Genomic DNA, 23,921 nt, shown 5'->3' with positions numbered 1-23,921 from the left:
GTGGCTCCTACAGACCCACGCTGACATGTCCCTCAGGGACAGGAGGTGAGGTCAGGTTTCCATCGAATTTGAAGGGTTTCTCAGCTGCACAGAAACACCCTACAGCTGGGCAGCAGAGAACATCTGGTTGAGAGACGTCTGGTTAATTACCAAGAGGCCACCAGTGCTTCTCAACCAATCAGGGATCGCAGCACAGGCTAGTTAGCTGAGACAGGGAGTTACATCTCATTCAGGGGGATGTTTCTGTAACCAGGAGCGACAGCATCCTCTGAGAGACATGCCTTGTGAAAATGGTCACCCCGATTCCTCTCTCTGAACCCTGGCTTTTCCTATCACCTCCCTATGAGAGCAGCATTGGCCACCCCACTCAGACTAATCTCCTGATGCACACACACACTGACCAATACAATATGACAAAATACCATAGTGGCAGATCCTAGCCCAGCTCTCCAGAGTCCCTCACAGGCCCTGTTCTCTCAGAACCCTGCTGCCTTTCTGACCAGTCCTGACTAGCCCGGCAGAGGAGGCGACAGCGTGCAGAGCACAGCTGAACTAGCCTGGGCAGAGTGCTACCCCTCTGTGTCAGCACAGCTGTCTACCTGAACTGAGAGGCATGAGGAAGGCTGGAGATGTGGGAGGAGGCTCAGCTTGAATGCTCAGCGTCTACCCACAGGATCGAGGTCTCCCACTAAAGTCCACAGATGCTCACATTCCTCAGATAAAATGTCATCATAGTAGAAACCATGCAGAACCCATTTCAATCCTTCTCTTGATGGCTGAGACCCAGTGCAGGGTAAACACTAAGAAATGGCTGTTTTTCTGCAGTTAGGGTGTAAGCACAAGAAATAAAGCCTGCAGATCGTCAATGTCCATACAACTCAGCACAGGGCTGTTTAGCTATACACATCCTCTGTCCTTTAAATATGAAGCTCATGTCAGGACCATGAAGGTGAGCATGGGGTGAAGTTTCTAGACCTCCTTGTTCTTCCTAATGTCGCTTCACTAATAAGGCTTCCCACTCGGCTCTTCTCTTTTAGTTGGTCTTGGGCTGGACTACTGAGGACAAGTGGCCAAATGTGACTTGAAAGGAGGCTGTCAGGGCCCTGGCTCTGATGCATGTATTTTTGTGTTTGTGCATTGGTGTGTGTGTGTGTGTGTGTGTGTGTGTGTGTGAGATGGCATGTGTGCAGGCAAATGTGTGATATGCACACATATGTTGACAGCCAAATGACATGGGGTGTTTTCCTCAGGAGTCCTTCAGCATGCTTTTTGAGATGGCATCTTTCTCTCACTGTAACTTGACAAGCAGGCTAGGCTGCTGGCCACTGAGCCCCAGGGACCCACCAGTGCTGGGATTATAGGTGTGCTTGCCCACACCCAGCCCATGTATGCCATGACCCACATGTGGAGGTCAGGGGATAACGCTTGGAGTCTGTTTCTCTCTTGTTACTGTAAGAGTACTGGAGAGTGAACATGCTAGCTGCACTTAGCAGCAAGATCCTTTACCAGTGAGCCACCTCACTGGCCCATATACCTGGCTTTTTAAAAGGGTGCTGGAGCACTGAATTCAGGTCCTTGTGTTTACCAGATAATTGCTGTACCTACACCATCTTCCCAGTCCTCTTCCTACTTCTGAGCCAGCATTGATTGAATCAATGGTAGCTTGGAGTCTGGTCACACAGAATGCAGACTCTATACAGCTCTGACTTGAAGTAGTTAGATTACATGGCAAAAGCTAACCAATTATGGCTGGATGTGGTGGTGCAAGCCCTTAATCCTAGCACTCAGGAGGCAGAGGCAGGCGGATTTCTGAGTCCTGTGCCAGGGCTACAGACTGAAACCATGTCTCAAAAAAGGTGTCTACTTATTTATTTTTATTTTTTTAAGTGTGTGTGTGTGTGTGTTGAGGGATCAATGGCAGGATTTAAAAATAGATATCTAAAACAGCAATCACCAAGAAACAACAACAACAACAACAACAACAACAACAACAACAACAACAACAACAGTTTCTTTTGGTTTCATAAACACCGCAGCCACATTAGTAGAGGCTAAGAGTGGAGCCACCTATTTTGTGAGCCGCCTAGAATCAGCAGCCGAGCCAGGTGCTCTGCTATGGAGGACACCGCCCCGTGTCTACTTACGAGGATCTTGGTGGTGTAGGCGCTGTTGATGGCAATGGCGTTGACCAGCAGCTCCAACGTCTTGGCATTGATGGAGCTGGGATCTGGGATCTCCTTGTAGTGGACGTCACCGACATAGGCCTGGACCACGGTCATGCGGTTGGTGGTCAGCGTGCCTGTCTTGTCTGAGCAGATGGCTGTGGCATTGCCCATGGTCTCACAGGCATCCAGGTGGCGTACCAGGTTGTTGTCCTTCATCATTTTCTAGAGAGTGGATAAATGAGAGGGAAACCAAGTGGGAGAGAGAGGGAGTGAGGGAATTTCTGGGCCTCAGCCTCCTTTAAACCTTCTGCCTGGGCAAATGACCTCTGGGCATATTTAGCTTCATATGTGGGTCTCCTTTTTACTAGTCATTTGGACCATTTAAATTTTGATAGATGAATTTATTAATTTGCACCCCACAAGTGACTCATTTTCTATTTTGGGAACAGGGTCTCACATAGCACAGGTTGACCTGGAACTAGCAACCAAGCCAAGGAAGACCTTGAACTCTTGATCCTCCTGTCTCTATCTCCTCAGTGCTGAGATTACAGATGTGCTCAACCACATCTGGCTTGATCCGCATTCATAAAAGCAAAACCGTTTTTAAGATATTTATTTAGTTTATGTATATGAATGTTTTACCTGTACCATGTATGTGCCTGATAGCCACAGAGGTCAGAAGAGAGCATCAGAACCTTGGGACTGGAGTTACAGATAATTGTCAACTACCATGTGGGGGCTGAAGCTGAATCTTCTGGGAGAGTGACAAGTGCTCTTAACCTCTGAGCCATCTCTCCAGCCTCCTCATCTACATTCGTGATGGAAAAAATAGTAGAAAATATTTAAAAGACTAAGGCTGGGCTATCCCTAATTACTCCTAGCTTACTGTAAGTCGTAGCCTCTTCTCATTTGGGTCTGAATTTCTCAAATGCTTTCCTGCTGCCTGCTGAGAAATCCATCCATTTCACCCTAAGTAAATACATTTAGGATGCATATGGATACATACATTACAGATACAGGAAAATATCTGTAAAAATATGAAAATAATAATGTCATTGTCACTAGGTGATAGAGGAGAATTTCCCTGACCTTGTCAAGTCTATAAATCAACTTTCGGTAATGAACACTTACTATAGTGTGCATAATAAAACCATGTTTGTACATGTTTGAGTGTGTGAGTGTGTATGTGTGTGTGCGCGCGTGTGTTCGCGTGTACATATGCACATGGTGTCACCGGCATATGTGTAAGATGGTAAAAGGAGCCTCCTCTGTGGCTCTCTGCTTTAACCACTTGAGACAGAGTCTCTCCCTGAACCTGGAGTTCTCTGCTTCTTTGGCTAGACTGACTGGCCAATAAGCTCCAGTCACCTTCCAGTCTGCCTGCTCTAAATGTGGGGGCAGGGTGGGGTACAGGCGCACGTGGCCACACACAGCTGTTTACATGGGCACTGAGAGTCTGACCTTAGGTCGTCAGGCTCACACAGCAAACACTCTTACCCACAGAGCCATTGCTGTAACCGCCAATACACAAATGCACTGTCTGACCTTCCATCTCTGCTTAACCTACCAGCTCTACCTAAATTTCCAGCTCTAACCTAGCAGTCTGGCTCATTCTACACACCGGTCCACCAACCTGCCTTACTGAAGGAGCGTTGGCCCTTTAAGAATCTCTTTTTGGAAGCTAGGTGTGATGACACATTCCAGTATTTGGGAGATAGAGGCAGAAGTATTGTTGTTAAGTTCAAGGCCAGCCTGGGCTGCACAGGAAACCTCTATGACAAACAAAACAAAATCCCAAGCAAAATGCCCAAAAACCTCTCACCAGTACTGTCCAGCATGGTAGCTGCAGGGGGATGAGGGGCACTTAAAGTGTGGTCCAAAGTGTGTGAGATGATTTTAAAGACATTATCAAACAGATAACCAAAGATAACATTTCTCGTGTTGTTTATGCGTTGGATTGTTGATACCTTGGATGTAAGTTTGAGTAAATTTGTATGATTAAGATTAATGCTACCTGTTTTTGAGACAAGGGCTCATGTATTTCATGATCTTGAACTTGCTGTGTTCAAGATGACCTTGAACTTCTAATTTTCCTGCCCCACTTCACAAGTATTGGGATCACAGTTTATGTATTTCCACACCTGGTTTATATGTGCTGGGGATCAAATCCAGAGCCACTTGCATGCTAGGGAAGGCTCCTACCCCTGAGCTAGAATATCCCTAGTCACACTTTTTATCCCACTCGTATATACGGATATACCTGCCCATATAGGTACAAGTGGAGGCTAGATATTGACATCGGGTGTCCTTTCTGCCTTGTTTTTTGAGACAGGGTCTCTCACTGAACCTAGAGTTCGCTGTGTCAGCTAGATCGGCTGGCCAGCTTTCAGGATCTGCCTGTGTGGGTCCCTCCTGAACTGGGGTCATAGCACTGAGGTGACAGTGCATGTGTCCAGGCCTGTCCTTTATGTGGGTGCTGGAATCTGATCTTGGGTTTTTACACTTACACAGCAAGCACTTTACACACGCAGACAGTTTTCCAGCCCTATTTTTAAAACATTAGTTATTGGGGCCTTTAAAATGACATGTCTGGATTGGGTGACATCCCTGCTGAGAGGAACTGGTGTACTTACACGCTCGCTACTCTGCTCATGTGGCTCTGCCAGTCACATGACCCCAGATGACCAAACCAGAGATAAAAACCTCAGAAGATTCTCAGGCTTAAAACTGGCCATTCATGATGTCCCCAAACCAGTTTTGCCAAACTTGACAGAGACCCTGAGTTCAGTGGGGTGGCAATGGGGATCGACTCATAGTTGTGTAAGAGTTATCCTTGCCGTGCAGGCCTGGAGAAACACTGTGTTATAACTTGTTCAGGCTTTGGTTTGTGAGAGGGGGGTTTCTTTGAGAACTGTTAAGAGAAGGAGCTGATCAGCACTGTATCCTTTACACGGCACTGCCACTTGCTGGCCCCTGTGGGAGATCACTCTTTATATGAAATCACACCATAGGGTGCAGGCCAAATTCTGGCTGGGAAACTGACACTCGCCTTGCCCTCTGGCTGAGTTGCTGATGTCTCAGAGTGAAAGACTTCTCAGTGATATCTTGGTGTTGAGACCATGGGAAAGGTGTCTTCATCCCTATCCAAAAGGATGGGGACCCTCAAGGGGAGAGGAAGAACATGAACAGGTAGGACAATCTGGTGGTGGTACCCTGGGGGCAGATTTGTAGCACGCTGACTCTCTGGTGGCCAGGGCTTCAGCAGGTACGTGGGTGCTTAGGGAAGGTCCTGGAGTACCGCTTGACCAGTGAACATCCAGGTGGTATCCCATTTAAATCCTCCCGTGTTTTCAGCAACCCCTGCCTGATGGGTAGTGGCTTCCTGGGTGGTTTTGCTCCTGCATTCCACACCTTAGGGCATGACCTGTTAGGGTTTGGTGGGATGGAGTTGTGTTCTGCCTTGCACAGTGAGGCCTACATTCGACAGTTTGCAGTACTGTGGCCTCGGGCTTCACTGAGCCATACTCCGGTTCCATTTTATTTTGTAAGTCTGAGTTGTCAATACAGATCTAGAGAGTTTATATTATGTATAGATTTTTGGGCTTCTTTTTGAGAATAAGTCTGAAGGTCTGGCCAGCCCAGGTTGTATCCCCATAAAGCCACACTTTGCTGGGCCTGAGTAATGAGGGTTCCTGTGTGGCCAGGCCTAGCTCTTGGTTTGTGTTATGCCTCTAAAGGTGTCTGGATTTGGGGGACTTGCCTACACACTCTCGCCAAGCCTCTAAGTTGCAGTCACACATTTCATTAGCCCATACAAAGTACTAGCACTGCACCCTCCCTGGTTCCCTGACAGCCCCAGCTGTGGCTGCTTCAGGCACCCAACCCTGCTCTTCTCTTCTCTTACCTTCACAGAATAAGCCAGTGAGATGGTGACAGCCAGAGGGAGGCCCTCAGGCACAGCGACCACCAGCACCGTCACACCAATGATGAAGAACTTGACAAAGTACTGTACGTAGACGGGTGTGCATTCAGTCAGCCACGGCTTCTTGTTGACCACGAAGGTGTCCACGGTGAAGTAGAGCACCAGGATGATCACCGTGATGGCCGACATCACCAGGCCTGTGACATGGGGACACCTGCTCAGAGGGCTCCCAGGTGGGAGGGGGGAGATATTCACTAAACTGCTTCTGCAGGCCTCTTGGGCAGACCTCAGCTCAGCAGACCCAGCTGTTCTTTCTTGCTTTGGGGCCAGGGGCCTTTGCTTTGCTTCTCAGGGAGCCTCAGTTGCCTCTTCTGAACAATGAGGCATAAGGGGCAGATTTCCTTCCTGGGGTTTTGCAATGCTCACGTGGCAATGCAGGGAAAGTACTTAGCATGGTGCCTGCCCACATGACACTCAGCCACACTAAAAACGTGTGGCTAGGGAACACACAGGTACATCAAGAGCCACCTCTAGGACTGGAGAGACGGCTCAGCGGTTAAGAGCACTGGCTGTTCTTCCAGAGGTCCTGAGTTCAATTCCCAGCAACCGCATGGTGGCTCACAACCATCTGTAATAGGATCTGATGCCATCTTCTGGCGTGTCTGAAGAGAGCAACAGTGTACTCATATGTATTAAACAAACAAACAAACAAACAAACAAACAAACAAATCTTAAAAAAAAAAGAGCCACCTCCATGCAGATGCCACCCTATAAAGAGGTAAGGTGGAATCGTTTACTCATTCACTGAACAAGCACATTTGAGCACCTGCGATACGGCAGGTACACGGTGATTCCTCGTGTAGGACACAGATCTAGAAGTAACAGAGACAGTGTGTATGTGCCACCATTATAGACATGAATTGATGCTCTGAGGAAAAATCCCAGGAAGTCGTGGCTGAAGATGCGGCTGCTGTAGCTAGCATGACCAGGGTGTGGTCTTAGAGGAGGTGCTATTTGAAAAGGCATCAGGCATGCGTGTTGTTCTCAGGGAGAGTGTCCCAGGTGAAGGGAACAGAGGCTCAGCTAGGGAAATGACTGGCTAGGGCAATGCTGGAGCTCAAACGATACATACACTTAGTTCTTGGGGTTCCTCCTGTCAGATCAGTGTGTCTATACCTGACCTGCCTCAGTTGCCCACAAAGATGCTCTTGGGACTGTGCCTACCAGCGTTCTCTGATGGAGAAGGGGTGATAGTAAGGGCCTGTGGGTACAACCTCCCCAGATGCTCATGGTCCCTTGGCTGATGTACAGGTCTCAAGGCCCAGGCAGCTCTGCATGGTGGGTGTGCTCTGTCATGTAGCTTGTGGTCTGGGGGGTTCCATGAGATGAAACAAAGACTAGGAATTCTCCATAATTTTCAAAACTCTGGCTTTCTTCTATCTCTGATATGCATTTCTTACTTTGTAGACTCAGCTTGGAATTGCTCATCCATAAATCCCTGGCCACCAGGGATTCAGCCCCAGAGGGAGGCAGTGGAAGGCAGGGAGCCCGGGATGCCTGTGAACTTAATCCCTGGCAGGGTGGATGGGGGACTGAGATCCTCAGAGGCCAAGATGTTGTCATCACTTAGTTTCTTGGCCCCTTAGTGCCCCATGCTACTGTGGAGTCACTTGCCTCTGACAGCAACAGCAGGGAAGAGGGAAACCCCTTGGCCCATAGCTCCCCACCCTAGCTAGCTCCAGCTGCGGTGCATCAGAGCCTGGCTCTATCCCTGCCTGACAGCCGAAGGGGCGGGAAGCCAAGCTCCCGGCAGCTGAGAGAGCTGTCACCAGGTTTAAATATAGACCGCTGAGCCTATAATTTGCAGCTGTCCCCTGCTGCGCTGTCTTTAATTAGAAATGGAGACAGCCACAGAGGCCTTGGTAGCCAGGTGGGAGGTCCTGCCTTTCATACACCCTCAGTGCAAGGGGAGGTCAAGGCTGTGCTGCAGGGCTGGGGCTCACCTTGCAGCTGGGCTTGGCTCCCTGGGCCAGGAGGCTGCCACAGCTCTCACCTGCAGCTAACATCTCAGTTGAGAAGCCTGGGTTGTTCTCTGGAGCTCAGATAAGTCCTTCTGCATGGGCTCCGGGCTCTGCCCCCAACCCTTTCAGTCCTCCTTCTTCACTATAGCTAGGGTGGGCATTATCAAGGCCAAATCCATTCTGGCTCTCTTGCTGTTACCTCTTTCATATTTCCCCGCTGTCCTCAGGATAAAGTCTTTGTCATCTGGAGCTATAGGCGGTACAGGGTATGTCTGCCACTATAGAAGCCACAGGCTGAGTCCCCTGTCTACTCAGTCACCTTTAATTCTCAAAACAACCTGCCTTCCCGTGACATAACCTTATCCCCATTTACAGAGGAGTAGGCAGGGACTCAGAGGTGGGGAAAGCTGTCATCACAAATCCTCAGAGCTGTGCTGTAGCAGTCTGTTTGCAGAGCAGAGCATCATATATTCAGAGCAGGGCAGGCCCCCAGGACCATTGGAATCAAAGTAGAGGGCAGAAAGGGGCAGGGGTCGGAAGGGAGGTCCCTGCTGTGAACTCACCCGCCTTGCCTATCTGCACAGCCAGTTTGGTGAGCTTGCCCTGAAGCACCGACTTCTCTTTCTTGTGCATGTTGGCTTTCTTCTTGTCATCTGCGTCGCCGCCCTCTGCACTCTTCAGAGGTTGCATCTCCATGGCAGCTGCCCCATCCTGCTGCTTGGCTGTAGGGGCAGAGCATGCATATGCACACAGACACACACATGCAGGTTAGCCTAGAGGCTGGGACGCTTAGCACCCACCCTGCCTGCCCAGTAGAAATGCTGATTACCCTGTCTGGACCCTGCATGGCCAGCAAAGAAGCCTCGGACCCTTCCAGCTGCAGTGTCTGGGTCCCAGAGGCACTTGGGACCTGGCTCTACCCTAGATTCCCAGCAGGACAGGGCTGAACCAAGACCCCACCCTAAATGGGCCCTTGGCCCTCTCACAATTAGATAGAAAGAGAAGGTCTCCCTTGGGTATTCTTGAGGCCAAGTTGTTGGGTTGTTAGGGAGTTAGCCATTGGAAGGACACAGAGCATGGCTTAAAGAGAAAGTAAGGTGTCCCATCTCCAGTCAAGGGATCCTTGTCATTGTGGGATGGACAGAAGGACCTGTGGCTCTTTTGAGCAGAGGTCAGCCAGCCTTCCACCTATAATAGTCTCTAAGAGTCAACTTCCAGACCCCAGCTGATAGGTAGGCTTGGGAGATCCTGACCCTGGTACATCCTCTACTTCACTGTGATGCCTCTTTATCTTACCTAGTATTATGAGAATCATGGCTACACCCCAAAAGATGCCAGAGCTCCCCACAGGCATGGGTGCATCTGCCTCTGGCCCTGGTGCATCCCTATCTCTGTGTGTGACTCTAGCCCCATGGCTGCAGTTACCTTTGCTCTGGCTGCTGTCGGCACTGCCATCCTGCATTTTACCTACACAACAGAGAATTTCAACAAACAACAGGCAGCACGGGTCATCACGAGGACGCAACAGACCACAGACACTCATGTCACAGACAGGAAGGGCTAAGGTGCTCAGGGATGCTGAGGAGATCTGGAATGAAGGCCAGCCTGGCCACCATGGTAGCCACAGGGGCTGTGGGGGCAGAAGGCTTTGGTTCTCTTTGGGGGTGGTTGTGGGGGTATTTCTGTTGGAATGACCTTGGCTTTCAGTGTTTTATAGAGGTAAAGAATGAGCTGGAAAGTAAACGGAACCAGAGTCTACACACAGAAAGCAGAGGGAGGCTCCCAGGTCCCCACACTGAGCCTGCCACAATACTTAGGGCTGAAAGGAGGAAAAGAGAAATGTTCAGATCTTCCCTTCCTCCCTCTCTCCCTCTCATCCCCTTGCAGTAATGAGGACTTGAACCTATGGCTTTGCATATACTAGGCAGATACTCCACCACTGTGCTATAACCCTGGCCCTTTTATGTTTTATTTTTGAGACGAGGTCTTGCTAAGTGTCTTAGGCTGGCCTGGAAGTCACGATCCTCCTGGTTCACCTTTTAGCTACATCACTTTTATTTGAGAGAGAGAGAGAGAGAGAGAGAGAGAGAGAGAGAGAGAGAGAGAGAGAGAGAGAGAGAGAGAGAGAGAGAGATATATCAAATTTCTAGAATGGAGAGGAATGGAGGTCAACATGTCCCTTTATCCTTTGTTTTGGGCTGGGTGGGGTAGACTATATTCTTCTGAAGGATATGATGCTAAAACACCAAGGACACCTCCTGCCTAAAAACCCTGCTATAGAGTGTATGGGACATAGGGCGAGCAAGAAGTCCCCAGAAATGGTCACTGAAGGTCTGTGGGAATGTCCTGGTTCTAGGAGGAAGTCACTGGTCCCTGGAAAAGAGGTCTTAAGCAGTAGCTCCAGCTTCACAGACAGGCTAGCAAGAGCCACTGGCTAGACTGGGTGCTCCTGGTCATGCCAGGGCCTGATGCTGTCCGGTCGTTGGGGAAAGGGCTGGGTGTGGGGCTGTCTACCTGCCATCAGTGCTGGCTGGGAACTCCTGCCCCAGCCTGGGCCGCTGTGGGACTGCATGGAGGCTGCAGCTTTTTGCCTGAGACACCTGCTTTCAGCTGTGCCTGCCTGTCCACTAGGCCTGTGTTATCCACTGAAATTTCCTATAGCTTTGATCCCTCAGGAGGAGTGGGAGAAGGCTGTCTACTCATGATACCTACTGCCAAGGTCGCTAGGCTCTAGGTTCACATGGTCTCCATGCCTTTATGCAACGCAGTGGTTCTCAACCTTTCTAATACTGTAACCCTTTATCTCCTCACTACTTCACCGCTGTAATGTCGCTACTGTTAGGAATCATAATACAAGTATCTGATATGTGGCCCCTAAAGGGGTCAAATGACTGACCGGTCCAGAAATATGGCTGTAGTGTTTATCACTGTCTCCTCTGAGAAGGATGCTCCTGTCAGGCTCCCATCTACAGAGGAGAAACTGAGGCTCTGAGAGGGAGGCAGTTTGCTTTGGAGTGTGAATGTTTCAATGCTGCCAAGACTCCTCTGAGCCCAGGGCAGGGGCCTCGTGGTGGCACTGTGAGGGGTTCCTGAGAATCTTGTCTCAACACCCACCAGCTGTGTGGCTTTGCCTCTCCTAGTCCGTTCCCACCTCGGCACAGTGGGGTGATGTATCTAACTCTGGGAGCACCTGGAGTTTTACATTCATAACAGCCACGTCCAAAGTCCAGCCTTCAGCTGACTGAAGACATTTCTGCAAGTGTCATGTTTTGTCAGGCCCTGCAAGGTCAGGTGAGAGGAACTGTCAACGTTTTAATTTTATAGATGAGAAAGCTGAGGCCAGTGGAAGTCCAGAGGCATCTTGTCTTCACAGAACACCTCTAAAATAGCCCTGGAGCCTTGAGATCAGCTTGCTACTGTCACTGTGGATGCTTGGTGGGTGACTCAGATAGACCCCCGCTCACTAACTGCTATCTATAACTCTCATCAGAGGGCCTCAAACCCACTTGGGGTTTTCAGGATAAAGACCCTTTTGATCCGATTGTAAGATGCTTTCTTTTGGATTAAAAACAGCATGAAGAAAAGTTTTTTTTTTTTTTTTTTTTAAAGGGAAAAGGATAATGGGCAACAATTATTTTTGTTTCTTGTAATAATTTCACTAACTGGGTTAAGAGGTGCCAGAGGACTGGGGTCCCAGAAGCAGCTCTGGCATGCTAGAAGGGCTTGTTTTACTTCACATTACCAGATGTCCTAGCGGCTGTGTGTAGCCATTAAACCCAGCGATTCTCTCTTTTATTGCCATAGCGATTACTCGGCCAGACAAATAATCACCCATGCACAGGCTGGAGGAAGGGAGCGCTTTGCTGCAGATGGCCTGTTTTGTCAGAAGCAAGGGACCTATTTGAGGCTGTTATTAAACTGGTGCCCACCTGGCCCTGTATTGTACTATGGCAGCCAGCCCTCATTAGGGACCTGGAAGATGGGCCTGAGGATGAGATAGAGAGAGAGGAACAAGGATGGGGGAGAGGGGGCGAGTGAGGTCTCCCAGGCTCTGCTCTGCGTATATTCTAGATGGACTCATCTTGAACCTAGAAGATCCCCCAGACAGATGACAATGAACAAGCTTCGGGGGGACAGGTTACAGGCTACGAGACCTTGAAAAGGTCACTTCTCTTCTCTGTGAAATGGGCCCATGGCAACCAGAGGGATGCTGAAGAAAAACACCTGCTGAGCACTGTTATGGTTGACAGTGTGATGTGCATGAGTGCAAAAGAAAATAATGAAATAAAAACAGTGATTGTGATGTTTCCAGGATGGGTGGACACCCCACTTTTCAGATGTGGGACTGAGGAGGGTCACAGTTAGGGATCCACTGCCACCATTTCTGTGGCTGTTGCTTTTGTCATTCCTGTATCACTGAAGTTTGGCTCAGAGAAAGGAAGTGAGATTATAGTGGTTTCTCTCTCATCACCCCAGGCCCAGCCACCAGCTCTCTGTGCTTCCTTCTGGAGTCTGAAGAGTACTACAATTTAAAGTCTCAATTGTTGGCCTGGATTGGGGTCTGATGGCCTCCCTCCCTCCCTGCCTGCCTGCCTGCCTTCCTTTTTTCTTTCTTTCTTTCTTTCTTTCTTTCTTTCTTTCTTTCTTTCTTTCTTTCTTTCTTTCTTTCTTTCTTTCTTTCTTTCTTTCTTTCCTTCTTTCTCAGGCTCCTCTGATCAATCTTCATACAGAGAATATTATGGGCCCTATCTATGCTAAGCAAATGCCTGACCACTGAGCTAGGTCCCCAGCCATTGAGATCTTTCACACAGGACCCTACTCTATAGCCCAGGCTGGCCTCAAAATTTATGATGTTCCCATCTGCTGGGATGCTTGTCTCCTAAGTGTTCGAATTATAGATTCATATCACCACATCCGGCCCTCAAATGCCTTTGATTAGAGGATCATCTTCCTGGGGGTGGGTGGAACTTTCTTCATTTCCTTGGAAAGCCTCTAAGACCCACTTCATTGTGGAATCCTGGATTGCCTGGAGGAAGACATCTCAGAGCCAAGCACGTCTGTGTTCTAGATTTACAGGCCCATCATGCTACTTTATTTATTTAATTTTATTTTATGTGTGTGAGTGTTTTGTCTGCATGTATGTCTGTGTGCCACAAGTGTGCCTGGTGCCTGCGGAGGTCAGAAGAGTGTGTTGGACCCTCCATGCTTGTGTGTGGGGAGCACAGGCAGTCTTGAGCAGCATGTGGTGAGAAGCTAGAGCTCTTATGTTGTTGTTTTGTTTGGAGATGGGAGTCTTTGTAGCCCTGGCTGTTCTGGAACTCACTATGTAGATCAGGCTGGCCTTGGGCTCACAGAGCTCCACCTACTTCTGCCTCCTGAGTGCTGGGATTAAAGGAGTGTGCCACCATGCTGGGATTAGACTAGTGTCCTAATTTCCTTGAGTCTCAGTCTCTTCATCCTTCATGTTCAGACAAAGCCTGTGTCACAGGGCCTTCAGGAGGGTGAGAGTCAGAGAATGGCAAACAATAGTAGCAGTGTCACTTGAGAAACCAGAGCTCCTCGTCCTCTCTGTGGGTTCTGGCTGCAGCCTGCAAGGGGAACTCTCCTTTTCCTCTGGAGCTGGCTGTTGGGGATGATGTCTATATACTTGTCTCCTAGGGAAAGTGAGTTCTGGGTTCCTTCTAACTCAGCTGTGGGTTTGCCCATGCAGGCTCTTTCTGTCACCTCTCAGCCACCCCTCCCTGTTGCCTTCCCACCCACAGCCCCAGCTGCCTTCCTTCCTCCTCCTGGGCTTGAAATAGACTCACACTAGAATTAGCAACTGCTTGCAGAGGTGCCTTGTGCAGTCCCTGACATCTTCTGGGTGGGTCTCTTGGTTGCTTTGAAGGCAGGTAGGTTAGCTAGAGGTAGGGTACAGGGTAGGAGGATGAGATGGCTCAGGGATCCACATCCTGCAGGAGGGATAGGAAGTGAACTACAGAGTGGATAAGAAACTTGTCTAGCACTCAGCAATGGACACTTCTGACTCTTGCCTTGGCTTCTCTGGTAGTATATTCATAGTCAAACCCTAATGTCTTGAGCATCAAGGTATGGCCTAGGTGGTTATTACAGGACCTAATGGGGACATAGGTGGTATCTGACGATGGTGGACTGTGGAGATTCCTTAGAGCAAGTGGTTAAGGTTCTCTATGTTTGTGTATAAGGAGAGAGTGATGAAGACCCAGCGACATGGGCCACCCCAACTAGCCACCCTAGGGAAGTAAGAATGCAGAGACCCTTGACACTCCAGCTCAGGCACCAGCAAGACACACCAGTCCGGACTAGAAGGACAGACTAAGCCCAAGTCCCACAAGCCTCGATACCTGCTGGCTTGGAAAGAGAGAGGAGAAAGAGACTGAGGAAGGAATATCTGTGGCTCAGCCATGCTAGGTGGGGTTAAAAGGCTGAACTCCAGCCTGAGTCTCTGCCTTTGGGGAGTTTTAGAGGAGGCTTGGAGCTTTTTTCTAGGAACCCAGATGCTGGCTTCTGGTTAGTTCCTGACCCAAGGTAATGTTCTAAAACCAGAGCTAGAACTATGCTTAAGGGGGGGGGCACACTGGGTGGCATACTGCTTCTCATGGGGCCAGAAGCCAAGGTCATGTGGAGTTGACTTCCTGGGTTGTGGTTCAGCTTTTAAGTACCTGTCCCATTTGGGAGGGAGAGTGTTCTGGGAGGCCATGCATGTCAGAGGTCTGTGGGACCCAGGATAGGGAAAGCCTCAAGTACGGGGTAGAGAAGAAGACACCCAGCAACCCAGCCCAAGAGCTCGCCGTGGAGACGTACCATTGACTAGGCTGGCATTTGCGCTACCTGCAGCGTTTGCAGGTGCTGCGCCGTCGGCCGCTGTGGGGGTGGGAAGGATGGAAAATGCAATGTCACAATGGAGAAGGCGACCACAGAGACATGAGCCTACTGGGGACAATCACATGTCTTATTCTTAAAACCAAACCAAACCAAACCAAACCAAACCAAACCAAACCAAACCAACCACTCTGCTGTTAAGTGAGGAACTCAAACTGGAGATGGGGGTGAAATGTTCCTATGGATGTCATAGGGGAGGGTGGGGACTGAGACTCAGGACAGCATGGAGTGTGGTCAGATGCTCAGGTGGGATGGCACTTTAGTAGTTATTTATTTTGAGACAGGGTCTCCCTGTGTAGCCCTGGCTGGCCTGGAGCTGGCTCTGTAGACCAGGCTGGCCTTGAACTCACAGAGACCCACCTGTCTGCCTCCCAAGTGCTGGGATTAAAGGCACACACCACACAACTGGTTGGGATGGTACTTCTGTGGTGACATCTGGACTGTGTTGGCTTGGCTGATCAGGTGGTGACCCCACGGAATCAGGAAGGCCAGTCCAGGGACTTGTCAATTCAAAATGCTCAGTGAGTGGTATATGGCCTGGACAGTTCTAAAGGGCCTTCCCTGTGACCACCACAGTTGTGTCCCTGAAGAACTGCTGTCAGTGGGTGGTGATTTAAGCTCAGGCCATTGCCCACCACTTTCTTCTCCTTCCCTGATCAGCTCGATGAAGATCACTGTAGAAACTCCCATGTGAGATGTCTCACCAGAAAGGGGCATCTCATGTCTCCTTTTATATCAAGGAGATCTCAACTTAGAAATTAACAATGGTGTGACACCACCAAGTTCACCTTTATGGAATTCTTTCTTGGGGTGGGGATATGGTTATGTGTGAAGTAAGAGGAAGGGACACTAGTGAGTCAGGTGGACACACTGTGTGTTTGGATACAGGAGCTAAGACTGTTTAGTAGGGACGTTGGTTGTGGGGCAGGGGTGTTATGGTGATAAGAGAGGTACTGCATGCTAGTGTGTGGGGCTTCAATGGAGGTGCCATTTTTGGCCTGGGACATAAGGACAAGGGGGAAGAGTGAGCAATTTATTTATTTATTTATTTATTTATTTATTTATTTATTTCTGGTCTGATGGGCTGGAATACAAGATATCACAGAGAAATGTCTGGAGGGGATAATCTCTAGTAGGCAGGGGTCTACTCCAACTACGTGCTGCTGATCTATGGGCAAGGCCTAGGGGCAGCTATTCCTACGAGCCCATCTTCCCTGAGGGTTGTCTTACTGTACCTGGTATCTGAAGGCCATCCCCCTTCTTCACACCTGTGTGATGATTTTTGAGACATGTTAATGAAGGAGAAGCACACACAACCTTGTATTCATGCCACACCAGATCACCACACACACATATGCACACACACACGGACATACACACACACGCACACACATGCTCGCACACACACATACACTATTGCATGCACACATGCACATACACACACACACACCCCATACATGCACACACACACATACACACACATGCATGTGCACACACACACAAATACATACATGCATACACATACACTCCTGCACATGAGACCATTCTGGACTCTGAGCTGTGTATCAGGTTGACATGATGGGACGAGAAGTCCAAGGGGTCCAATTCTGGCTCCTCTGCCACAAGCCATTTATATTTTACCTTGACTCCCTACACAAAACTGAATTGTGTACCTCTGTATTCTGGTTCCATTTTAGCATAGGACCCTGAATGGTACCCAAGAGGTCACGGAAGCCTGTCTTCCTCATGACATTGTTAGACATAGAATGCATCTGCAAGAGCTTCTGGGTGTCTTTCCTCAGCCAGGCACCACAGATATTGGAACATGGGTTCAAATGACTGCATTCCACTAAATTCTTAGCTTTGTCCTATTGCCTGCACTTAGTCTAGTCACCCTGGCTACAGGTCCTTGTTCACTCATGAAATCCTGTCCCAATACCTGCTGGGACTCTCAGTCAAGACTTTGCCCCATTTTGAACTCAGCCCCACTTTGCTCTTTGCAGCATCTAGACTTCCCAGCTAACAGTGAAGCATCACTGTTAATGCTCAGTATTGAAGGGACAGCTGTGATCCTAGGGGGACTCACTAGAGAGAAGTTCTTCCCTTAGGTCCCAGCAGCCTTTAGCCCGGATGCAGGTTTTGTATTCCAGTGGCCTCTGAGCATGGGTAGCATACCTGCTTGAACTTGGGGAGGGCCATCTGCCCTGTTATCAACCTTTCCCAAGCTCCCCAAAGGTCAGAATGTTGGGGAAGCTTCCCTAGAGCTTAGGAAAGGAGTCAAAGGACTGACCGTCTTAGATGGCACTGTGCCTAAGACTGAGTGTGGACTACAGGTAAGGAGTTGGCTGTTCTGGCCTTTGGGTCTAGGACTTTTTTGTGCGAACATCTCTCCTCTATTTTGAAAGGTATTTGTATCATAGACTGCTACTCACCGCACTGAAGGACACCAGAATAAGGACTTTTACTTTTAAAGGGTAAATGGAACCAGGACTTGGGCATGGTGAGCTCCTGGGGACTAATTTCAACAACCTTCCCAAGAATCACCTCTGCCCATGACAGTCACTGTTCTGTGTTGGATAGATTGAAAACTCTGCTGGTAGAATTAATAATGTCAGAAGGAATATTTCTGTGTGAGGACTTCTATTTAATAGTGAGGTGATGGGGAACCAGCTACTTCTGGCTGCCTCTACTGCTGGAGCCTGGAGATTGAATGACATGCCCAGCATCCTGAGCCCAACCTTAAGGGAAAGGAAGGGGCTCTGTGACATGACTGGACAAGACAAAGACTAGGGAAGATGGAACATATAGAACCCACCCAACTTCAGCAGACCCCGAGGACAAAGGTGGCAACTATTGGCACAGGGCATGATGTAGCAAGTGCTATATAATGTGGAGTGAACAGATGAATGGAAAATGTGGCCTTAAAAGCTCCTTTCCTGGTTTTGCAAATGTGTGTGTGTAGGAGGCTTACCTTTTTTGTCTTTCTTCTCTTCCTCTTCACCACCAGCTCCAAGCAGGGTAAATATGATGCCAGTCTGAGAGTTCACACCCACAGCAGTAACCACCATCCGTCCTGAGCCCTCCATCACATGGGTTCCTGAGGAAGGTATAACCCGGTTACTATCACATGGCCAAAGATTCCTCCACAAATGAACAGAAGAAACAGGTGTCTATCAGCTTGTAGTACCTTGGTCACTGAGATAATGAGTGGCACTTTTAGTTAGAGATGGGCTTGAGACAGTATTACAAGATTGCTGTTGTCTCTCAGTTCTCTGTTCTATAGAAAACACAGGCCCAGAACCTCCTCTCCTGGCTTTAACAGCCACTTCCTGCTTGTCTCTACCTCCCCTCCCCAAATTGTTCTCCCACCATTATTATAGGCCAAGCAGGTAACACTCTCTTCTTATGGACAGTATTTAGAATCAGACCTCATTCTGCAACTAAGAATAAATGGGAACTAAGGCTTAGAGAGTACTGCTGAGGACTGGCTCTCCCTCCCTTCTAATGGAGAATTCAGGGGTCTGTGAACTGAGATGAGAAAACCTCAAATCATGTATGCTTTCATGAACCTCAAAGTGAAATTCAGTGTTTTATCCCCATTATAAATATATATAACAAACGGAACCTATCACTAATAGCAGCACACATAATTGTCGATACATTCTAGACTCCTGGTTCTTTTCTTATGATTTACAGCTGTGGTGGATGTTGACTATCATCTCTGACAGTGGACCAGGAGTTTGCCTTCCCACTGGATCTAATTTTGTGTGCTAATATAGAAACACAGATATGACTGTGCTGCACACTTTAAAACTACTTTATTTCAACATAACTGGTTTCTGTAAGTCATCCTGTGCAAACCTTCCAAGTTTTATGCCGAGGAAGTGGGTATACAGTGACATCAGATTCCCTGGGGGCATTTCTGGGGCAAGAAAATTCCAGGCACTTTTCTTAGAAAGGTACCACTACTATTATCGTTGCTGTCATGGTTACTAGTTGTGGCACTAGGGATTAAATCTAGGCCGTGTGCATTCAAGGCTAATGCTCTACTGCAGAGTGCCTTCCTCAGTCACTTTTGAGACAGGGTCTCATGTATCTCCGCTTGGCCTTGAACTTGCTGTGTGTGCTGCTGAGGATGATCTTACACTAAGGATCCCCATGCCGCAGCCTTTCCAATGCTGGGTGACAGATATATTCCACCACGCCTGATTTATGTGGTGCTAGGGATGGAACCAGTGTATGCTAGGCAAGCACCCTACCAGCCATATCCTACTTAGTCTTTTGGCATATTTGAGTTTCCAGATACCATCTCACTAAGGTGCCTAAGCTTGGCCTTGACCCCACTCTGGCCCAGGCAGGTTTTGAAACTGTGATTTCCCTGCCTTAGCCTCTTGAGTAGCTGTGACTGCAGGCCTGCATTACCACATTCAGATCATTTGTTTTAGAATCTCAAGTTTCTCAAAATGGGTTCCAGAAAGCCCTAGAATTCTCAGGGGTCTGGAAGGGCAGCTACTGAGTGAAGTGGCTCTAGGTTTACTCATCTTCATCATTTGTTTTTTTATTTATTTATGCTTTGCCTAGATGTATCTCTGTACCACATGTGTGCGGTACCAAAGGGAGCCAGAAGAAAACACTGGATCTTATCGAACTGGAGTTACAGAAAGTTGTAAGTTGCCTTGTGGGTACTGGGAACTGAACCTGGGTCCTTTGGCAAAGCAGCAAGTGGTCTTAACTGCTGAGCCATCTCTCCAAGTCCCATTTTAGGAGCTTTTGAATCACCAAGTCTTGTTTTTTTTGGAAGGCAGGCCTCTACTGTGCAGGCTCAGAGAGTGGTTGTCTGACACCACAGAGAACTTGTGGGAGAGGGAGACAAATGATATGTTTGTTATCCGTGTGTTTGGATGGTAGAAGAGATGGGAGGATCAGGAGTTCAAGAACATTCTCAGTTAAAGGGCAGCCTAGGGTACATATTGAGTTTGAGGGAAGCCTGGGCTACATGAGACCCTGTCTTAAGAAACAGTAAGACAAAGCAAAGGTGGGGAAAGGTGCTCTCTCTGCCTCTCTTTGAACACTGGACTATCAGTCTTCAGGAGATGGCAGTGCTGACACATGCTGAGACACGACGAACCCTAGGGACACGAAACAAGCTGGAATCTGAAAGCCATAAGGTCCACAAGCTTTTGAATCCAGAGACAGAAAGCAGAGGGGTGTTGCAAGGGGCCGCCAGGGACTGCCGGAGGTTACCAGGGGCTGCCAGGGAGTGCCCAAGAAGCTGGAGTTTCACGAGATCAGGCTGAGCTTTGTCTGGGGAACATGAGCATCTCTGGAGGTGGAGGGGATCTGTGTTACAGGAAGGTGCTAAGCATCAGTAGCTGTCTGGGAAGCAGACAGCAGCCATGCTTACTCAGTCTATCCACAAGCAAGTGCAGGGTGGCCTCTGCTTCTCAGCCAGCTCCCGCACATCCAGCAGCCATGTCTGCTGTCTGAGACTATCCAGCAGGGTAAAGCTGACCTACACTCACAGTGTTCTGGGTGCTAACTCTTTTCATGTACTGGGAGGAGGGGATTGACTGGCTCATGAGACACATAAGGAAACTGAAGCCCCAGGAAAGCATTGGAACACCTACTATGTACACAAAGGAAATATTTGGGACACCTACTGTGTCCTGGAACCGTGCCACACCTCAATCCTATAAGCAGTAATCTCAGCTCTCACACCAGGGAGAAACTGAGGCTGAAAGGGTGAGTTAGGTTGCCCCAGACCCCACACTGGTAAAAAGCTACGGCGAGTTTTAAAACTCTCTGTCTTTATAGCCTAGGATCTTGAACATAGTCCACTTCTCCCAAGGGGAAAGGCCCCAAAAGCTAGCCCTAAAATCCAGGTAAGAGGAGGCTGGCCCGGAGACTGCTGTGCTGGTCCTTGGATCCAGAGGCCCCAGGAAGACTGTTTTCCTTTGCCTAGTAGAGGAGGGATGGAAAAAGATGTGGGGGCCAATTTCTACCCATGATAAGCAGGCTTCAAATCACCTCCTAATCTAATCATTCCCATCATCCCCTGGGGGCTGGCAGCTCCTGTAACCTGTGTAGGTAGATAGGGGACAGAGAAGGGGGCAGGACAAAGGGCTCGCCAGATCTGGGAAACCCCCAAGGGCTTCTCAGGCTATCACTGGATTGAAGCAGGGGCTTGGGGGAAGCGCAGCTTCTCTCCCCCAAATGTCACTCTGACAATGTCCCACAGCTCAGATCCTTCCAAGGCAATGGTTCTCACCTGATGCTGGGACCCCCAACCATAAAATTATTTCCTTGATACTTCATAACTGTCATTTTGCCACTGTTATGAATCACAATGCAAATATCTGACATGCAGGACCCTGGGGAAGGGTCCTTTGACTTCCAAAAGGGTCATGATCCACAGGGTTGAGAACTACTGTCCCAAGGGCATGGCTGGCTCTCTGAGGACCCAGTGGTGCAGTCCGATCTCAGACTTCGCGTGTTCCTTGTCTCCTGACCTCTGGCACTTGACTGCTGACCCTGGGGCATGCGGACCCTTTTTCAGAAGTTTGAGATGGCCTTAAGGTTAAGCGAACTAACCCAAGCTAGTGTTCATATTCCAGAGTCTATCAAATATCACCTGCCTCTCAGGGACCTGCTGCAGGGGGATTGCTGGGTAATCGCTGTGGCTGGTGCCTCTCTAGGCATCAATAGAACAACTGCAGCCTTGTTCTGGTGTCTGGAATCCATGGTGCCACAGACCTGGGCTTTTGGGATTTCTTAGCCCTTCTCTCTTCCCATTCTGATGTACCATGGTTTGGTGTTTGTCCATCTATCCATCCTGGGGTCAGTTACGTGGATGCTTATAACCTGGTCTAGTGCTTCTGAAAATGAGATCTTTCCAGATTCTTCTCCTTGTTCCGGGGATGAACTTGGGGTTTGGTGAGTGCTAAGCCAGAACTCACTTTCTCTATCTCTCCTCGGTTTTGCTGTGCTTTAAGCTGAGTGCAGGCCTGTGGTCTCCACAACAGGCTTGGACCCAAACTCCTAGGGGCTCAGGGTCCTTTTAGGTCCACAGCTGTACAGGACTGGGACAAACAACTAGAACCTGACTTCTCTTTGCCTTCTTTGACCTCAGATGTGTCATGTGCCAGCAGGGGGTTCTGAAACTGGGACTTGGGGCAAAGTCTATGGATACCTAAAAAGTAGTGACTATGGGTCTCTGAAGAGTCAGCAGACAGGAAGGCTAGCAAGGGTTCCTGCCAAGTTTAAGGCTTCTAGTCATGGCAGCAACCCCAGATCAACTCAGAGGAGCTGGGATGGAGGAGAGGCAGCCTTGAGGGGTGGAAGGGGCGGGCAGGACATGGAAATGAAGGAAAAGTCCTTGCTTCCACATACTCCTTTGGAGTGGAACAGTCAACCCATTTTACACATGAGCAAATAGAGGCTCAGGGGAGATGAAGAGTTGTCTGGGGTCCCCAGCCAAAGAGGATTAGAACCCAGCCTTGTCTCCATCAGCTATAAGGAAGGATGTCCACAGGGGCCCTCAGTGTGTTCTACAGACCCTGTGCCAGTGGGTTCCACTTTGTGATACCACAGACATTCTATGAGCCTTACAAGTAAACTGAGGCTCAGAGAAGGCAGTGCCACTTCCGAGGCCACACAGCAATTGCACTCCAGAGCTCAGGGCCGTTCATCCCTGCTGCCTGCTCTTCATACATTCTGCATAGCCTCTCCCCCTCACTCTTCATGACTCAGGGCTAAAGCTGGGCACAGCCTCCAGATGGCAGTGGCCTCTGGGTCAGAGCTCCCTACCTGGACTTGATTGGCTGGAGCACTGGTTCAGAAGTCTGTCTGTGGTAGGCGGGGTCCCTCAGTGAGAGACTGGTAAGATTAGGCCTGGCAGGAACATCCTCAGGTCTGTTCTTTACTTTGATGAACGGCGATGGTTTGCACAGTGCAAAACTCATCAGCGTTGCAAAGCAGTACTCAGCGTGCTAATGGGGTGGCTGTGGAGGGCACCGGTAGTCCTGGGGACTTCCGGTGAGGTGGGTCCTAAGCAGATGGCAGCTGTTAACCAGGCAAAGAGGTAGCAAGATAGGTGTTGGGAAGAGAGTCTGCCTGTCCCCAGTTTCCCTCTGGGCCTCCTGTCTCTGTGAGGGACCCTGTGATTCACCCTAAACCAGCAACAGCCAGTTTCCAAAGCATCTCTGTCATTCTGAAATCTCTGTGTCCTGGAGTCCTCCCTGGTTGGCTTGTAACACTGTTCGCTAGTGACTCTGAATGCTGTCTCCACCAGGCTCCTGCTGGCATCCTTCCTCCTACTCTTTCTCCACGCTGTCTGGAGACCTAGCATCTACTCAGGCCCTGGGCTCCCATAGAAACCATCGCATGCTTCCTCCAAGGATGCCTGCTTGTCAACTCCTGCACCTCAAGGACTGGAACCAGGGCCAACGGGGGTGGGACCATCTTCTGATCTTTCACATGGCCCTGTGTTCCCAGAAGGGACTGCTCTTCCATGATCCCTCGCTCAGACCCCAGGGCCTTTGCACTTGCTATTTCTCTGCCTGGAATGCATTTCTCAATGTTCTGACTTTAGCCTGAATGCAGTGGTTTTCAACCTGTGGGTGGCAGCCCCTTTGGCAAACCTCTAGCTCCAGAAATATTTATGTTACTATTCATAACAGTAGCAAGAGTACAGTTATGAAGTAGCAACAAAAACAATTTAATGGTTGGGGGTCACCACAACATGAGGAACTGTAGTGAAGGGCCATAGCCTCAGGAAGGTTGAGTTCATGAAACCTCCTGAGTCAGGTGCTACATGACCTGCTGAGATACTCCCCTGCTCCAGGCCCCTCCCCCTCCCTGCCTTCTTCTGTCTTTGATGGATTCACTGTCCCAGAGGTCATCTTACCATTTGCT

The 23,921-nt window shown here is 49.2% G+C and overlaps 1 protein-coding gene across 10 annotated transcripts in view; it reads right to left on the bottom strand.

The window, feature by feature from the left end:
• Positions 1-23,921, bottom strand: part of Atp2b2 (ATPase plasma membrane Ca2+ transporting 2) — a 299,058-nt gene that overhangs the window by 41,262 nt on the left and 233,875 nt on the right. For 6 of the 10 annotated variants that reach the window (XM_085840156.1, XM_029478499.2, XM_029478500.2 and 3 more), the window contains 7 exons: positions 17,980-18,105; positions 16,244-16,276; positions 14,931-14,990; positions 9,534-9,575; positions 8,672-8,830; positions 6,070-6,284; positions 2,145-2,387 (listed from right to left, as the gene is read on the bottom strand). In XM_085840156.1, coding sequence (XP_085696282.1) covers positions 2,145-2,387; positions 6,070-6,284; positions 8,672-8,830; positions 9,534-9,575; positions 14,931-14,990; positions 16,244-16,276; positions 17,980-18,105 — 878 coding nt within the window. The remainder of the gene's footprint in view (positions 1-2,144; positions 2,388-6,069; positions 6,285-8,671; positions 8,831-9,533; positions 9,576-14,930; positions 14,991-16,243; positions 16,277-17,979; positions 18,106-23,921) is intronic. The other 4 variants (XM_085840155.1, XM_029478496.2, XM_029478503.2 and 1 more) reach the window with 2 other exon arrangements.

Source organism: Mus caroli, unplaced genomic scaffold (assembly GCF_978045245.1).
Source record: "Mus caroli unplaced genomic scaffold, Mus_caroli_1 scaffold_7, whole genome shotgun sequence".
In the NCBI taxonomy this organism is placed as follows: domain Eukaryota; kingdom Metazoa; phylum Chordata; class Mammalia; order Rodentia; family Muridae; genus Mus; species Mus caroli.
Note: the sequence above shows the minus strand (reverse complement) of the source record. Positions and strands in the feature narration are given on the sequence as shown.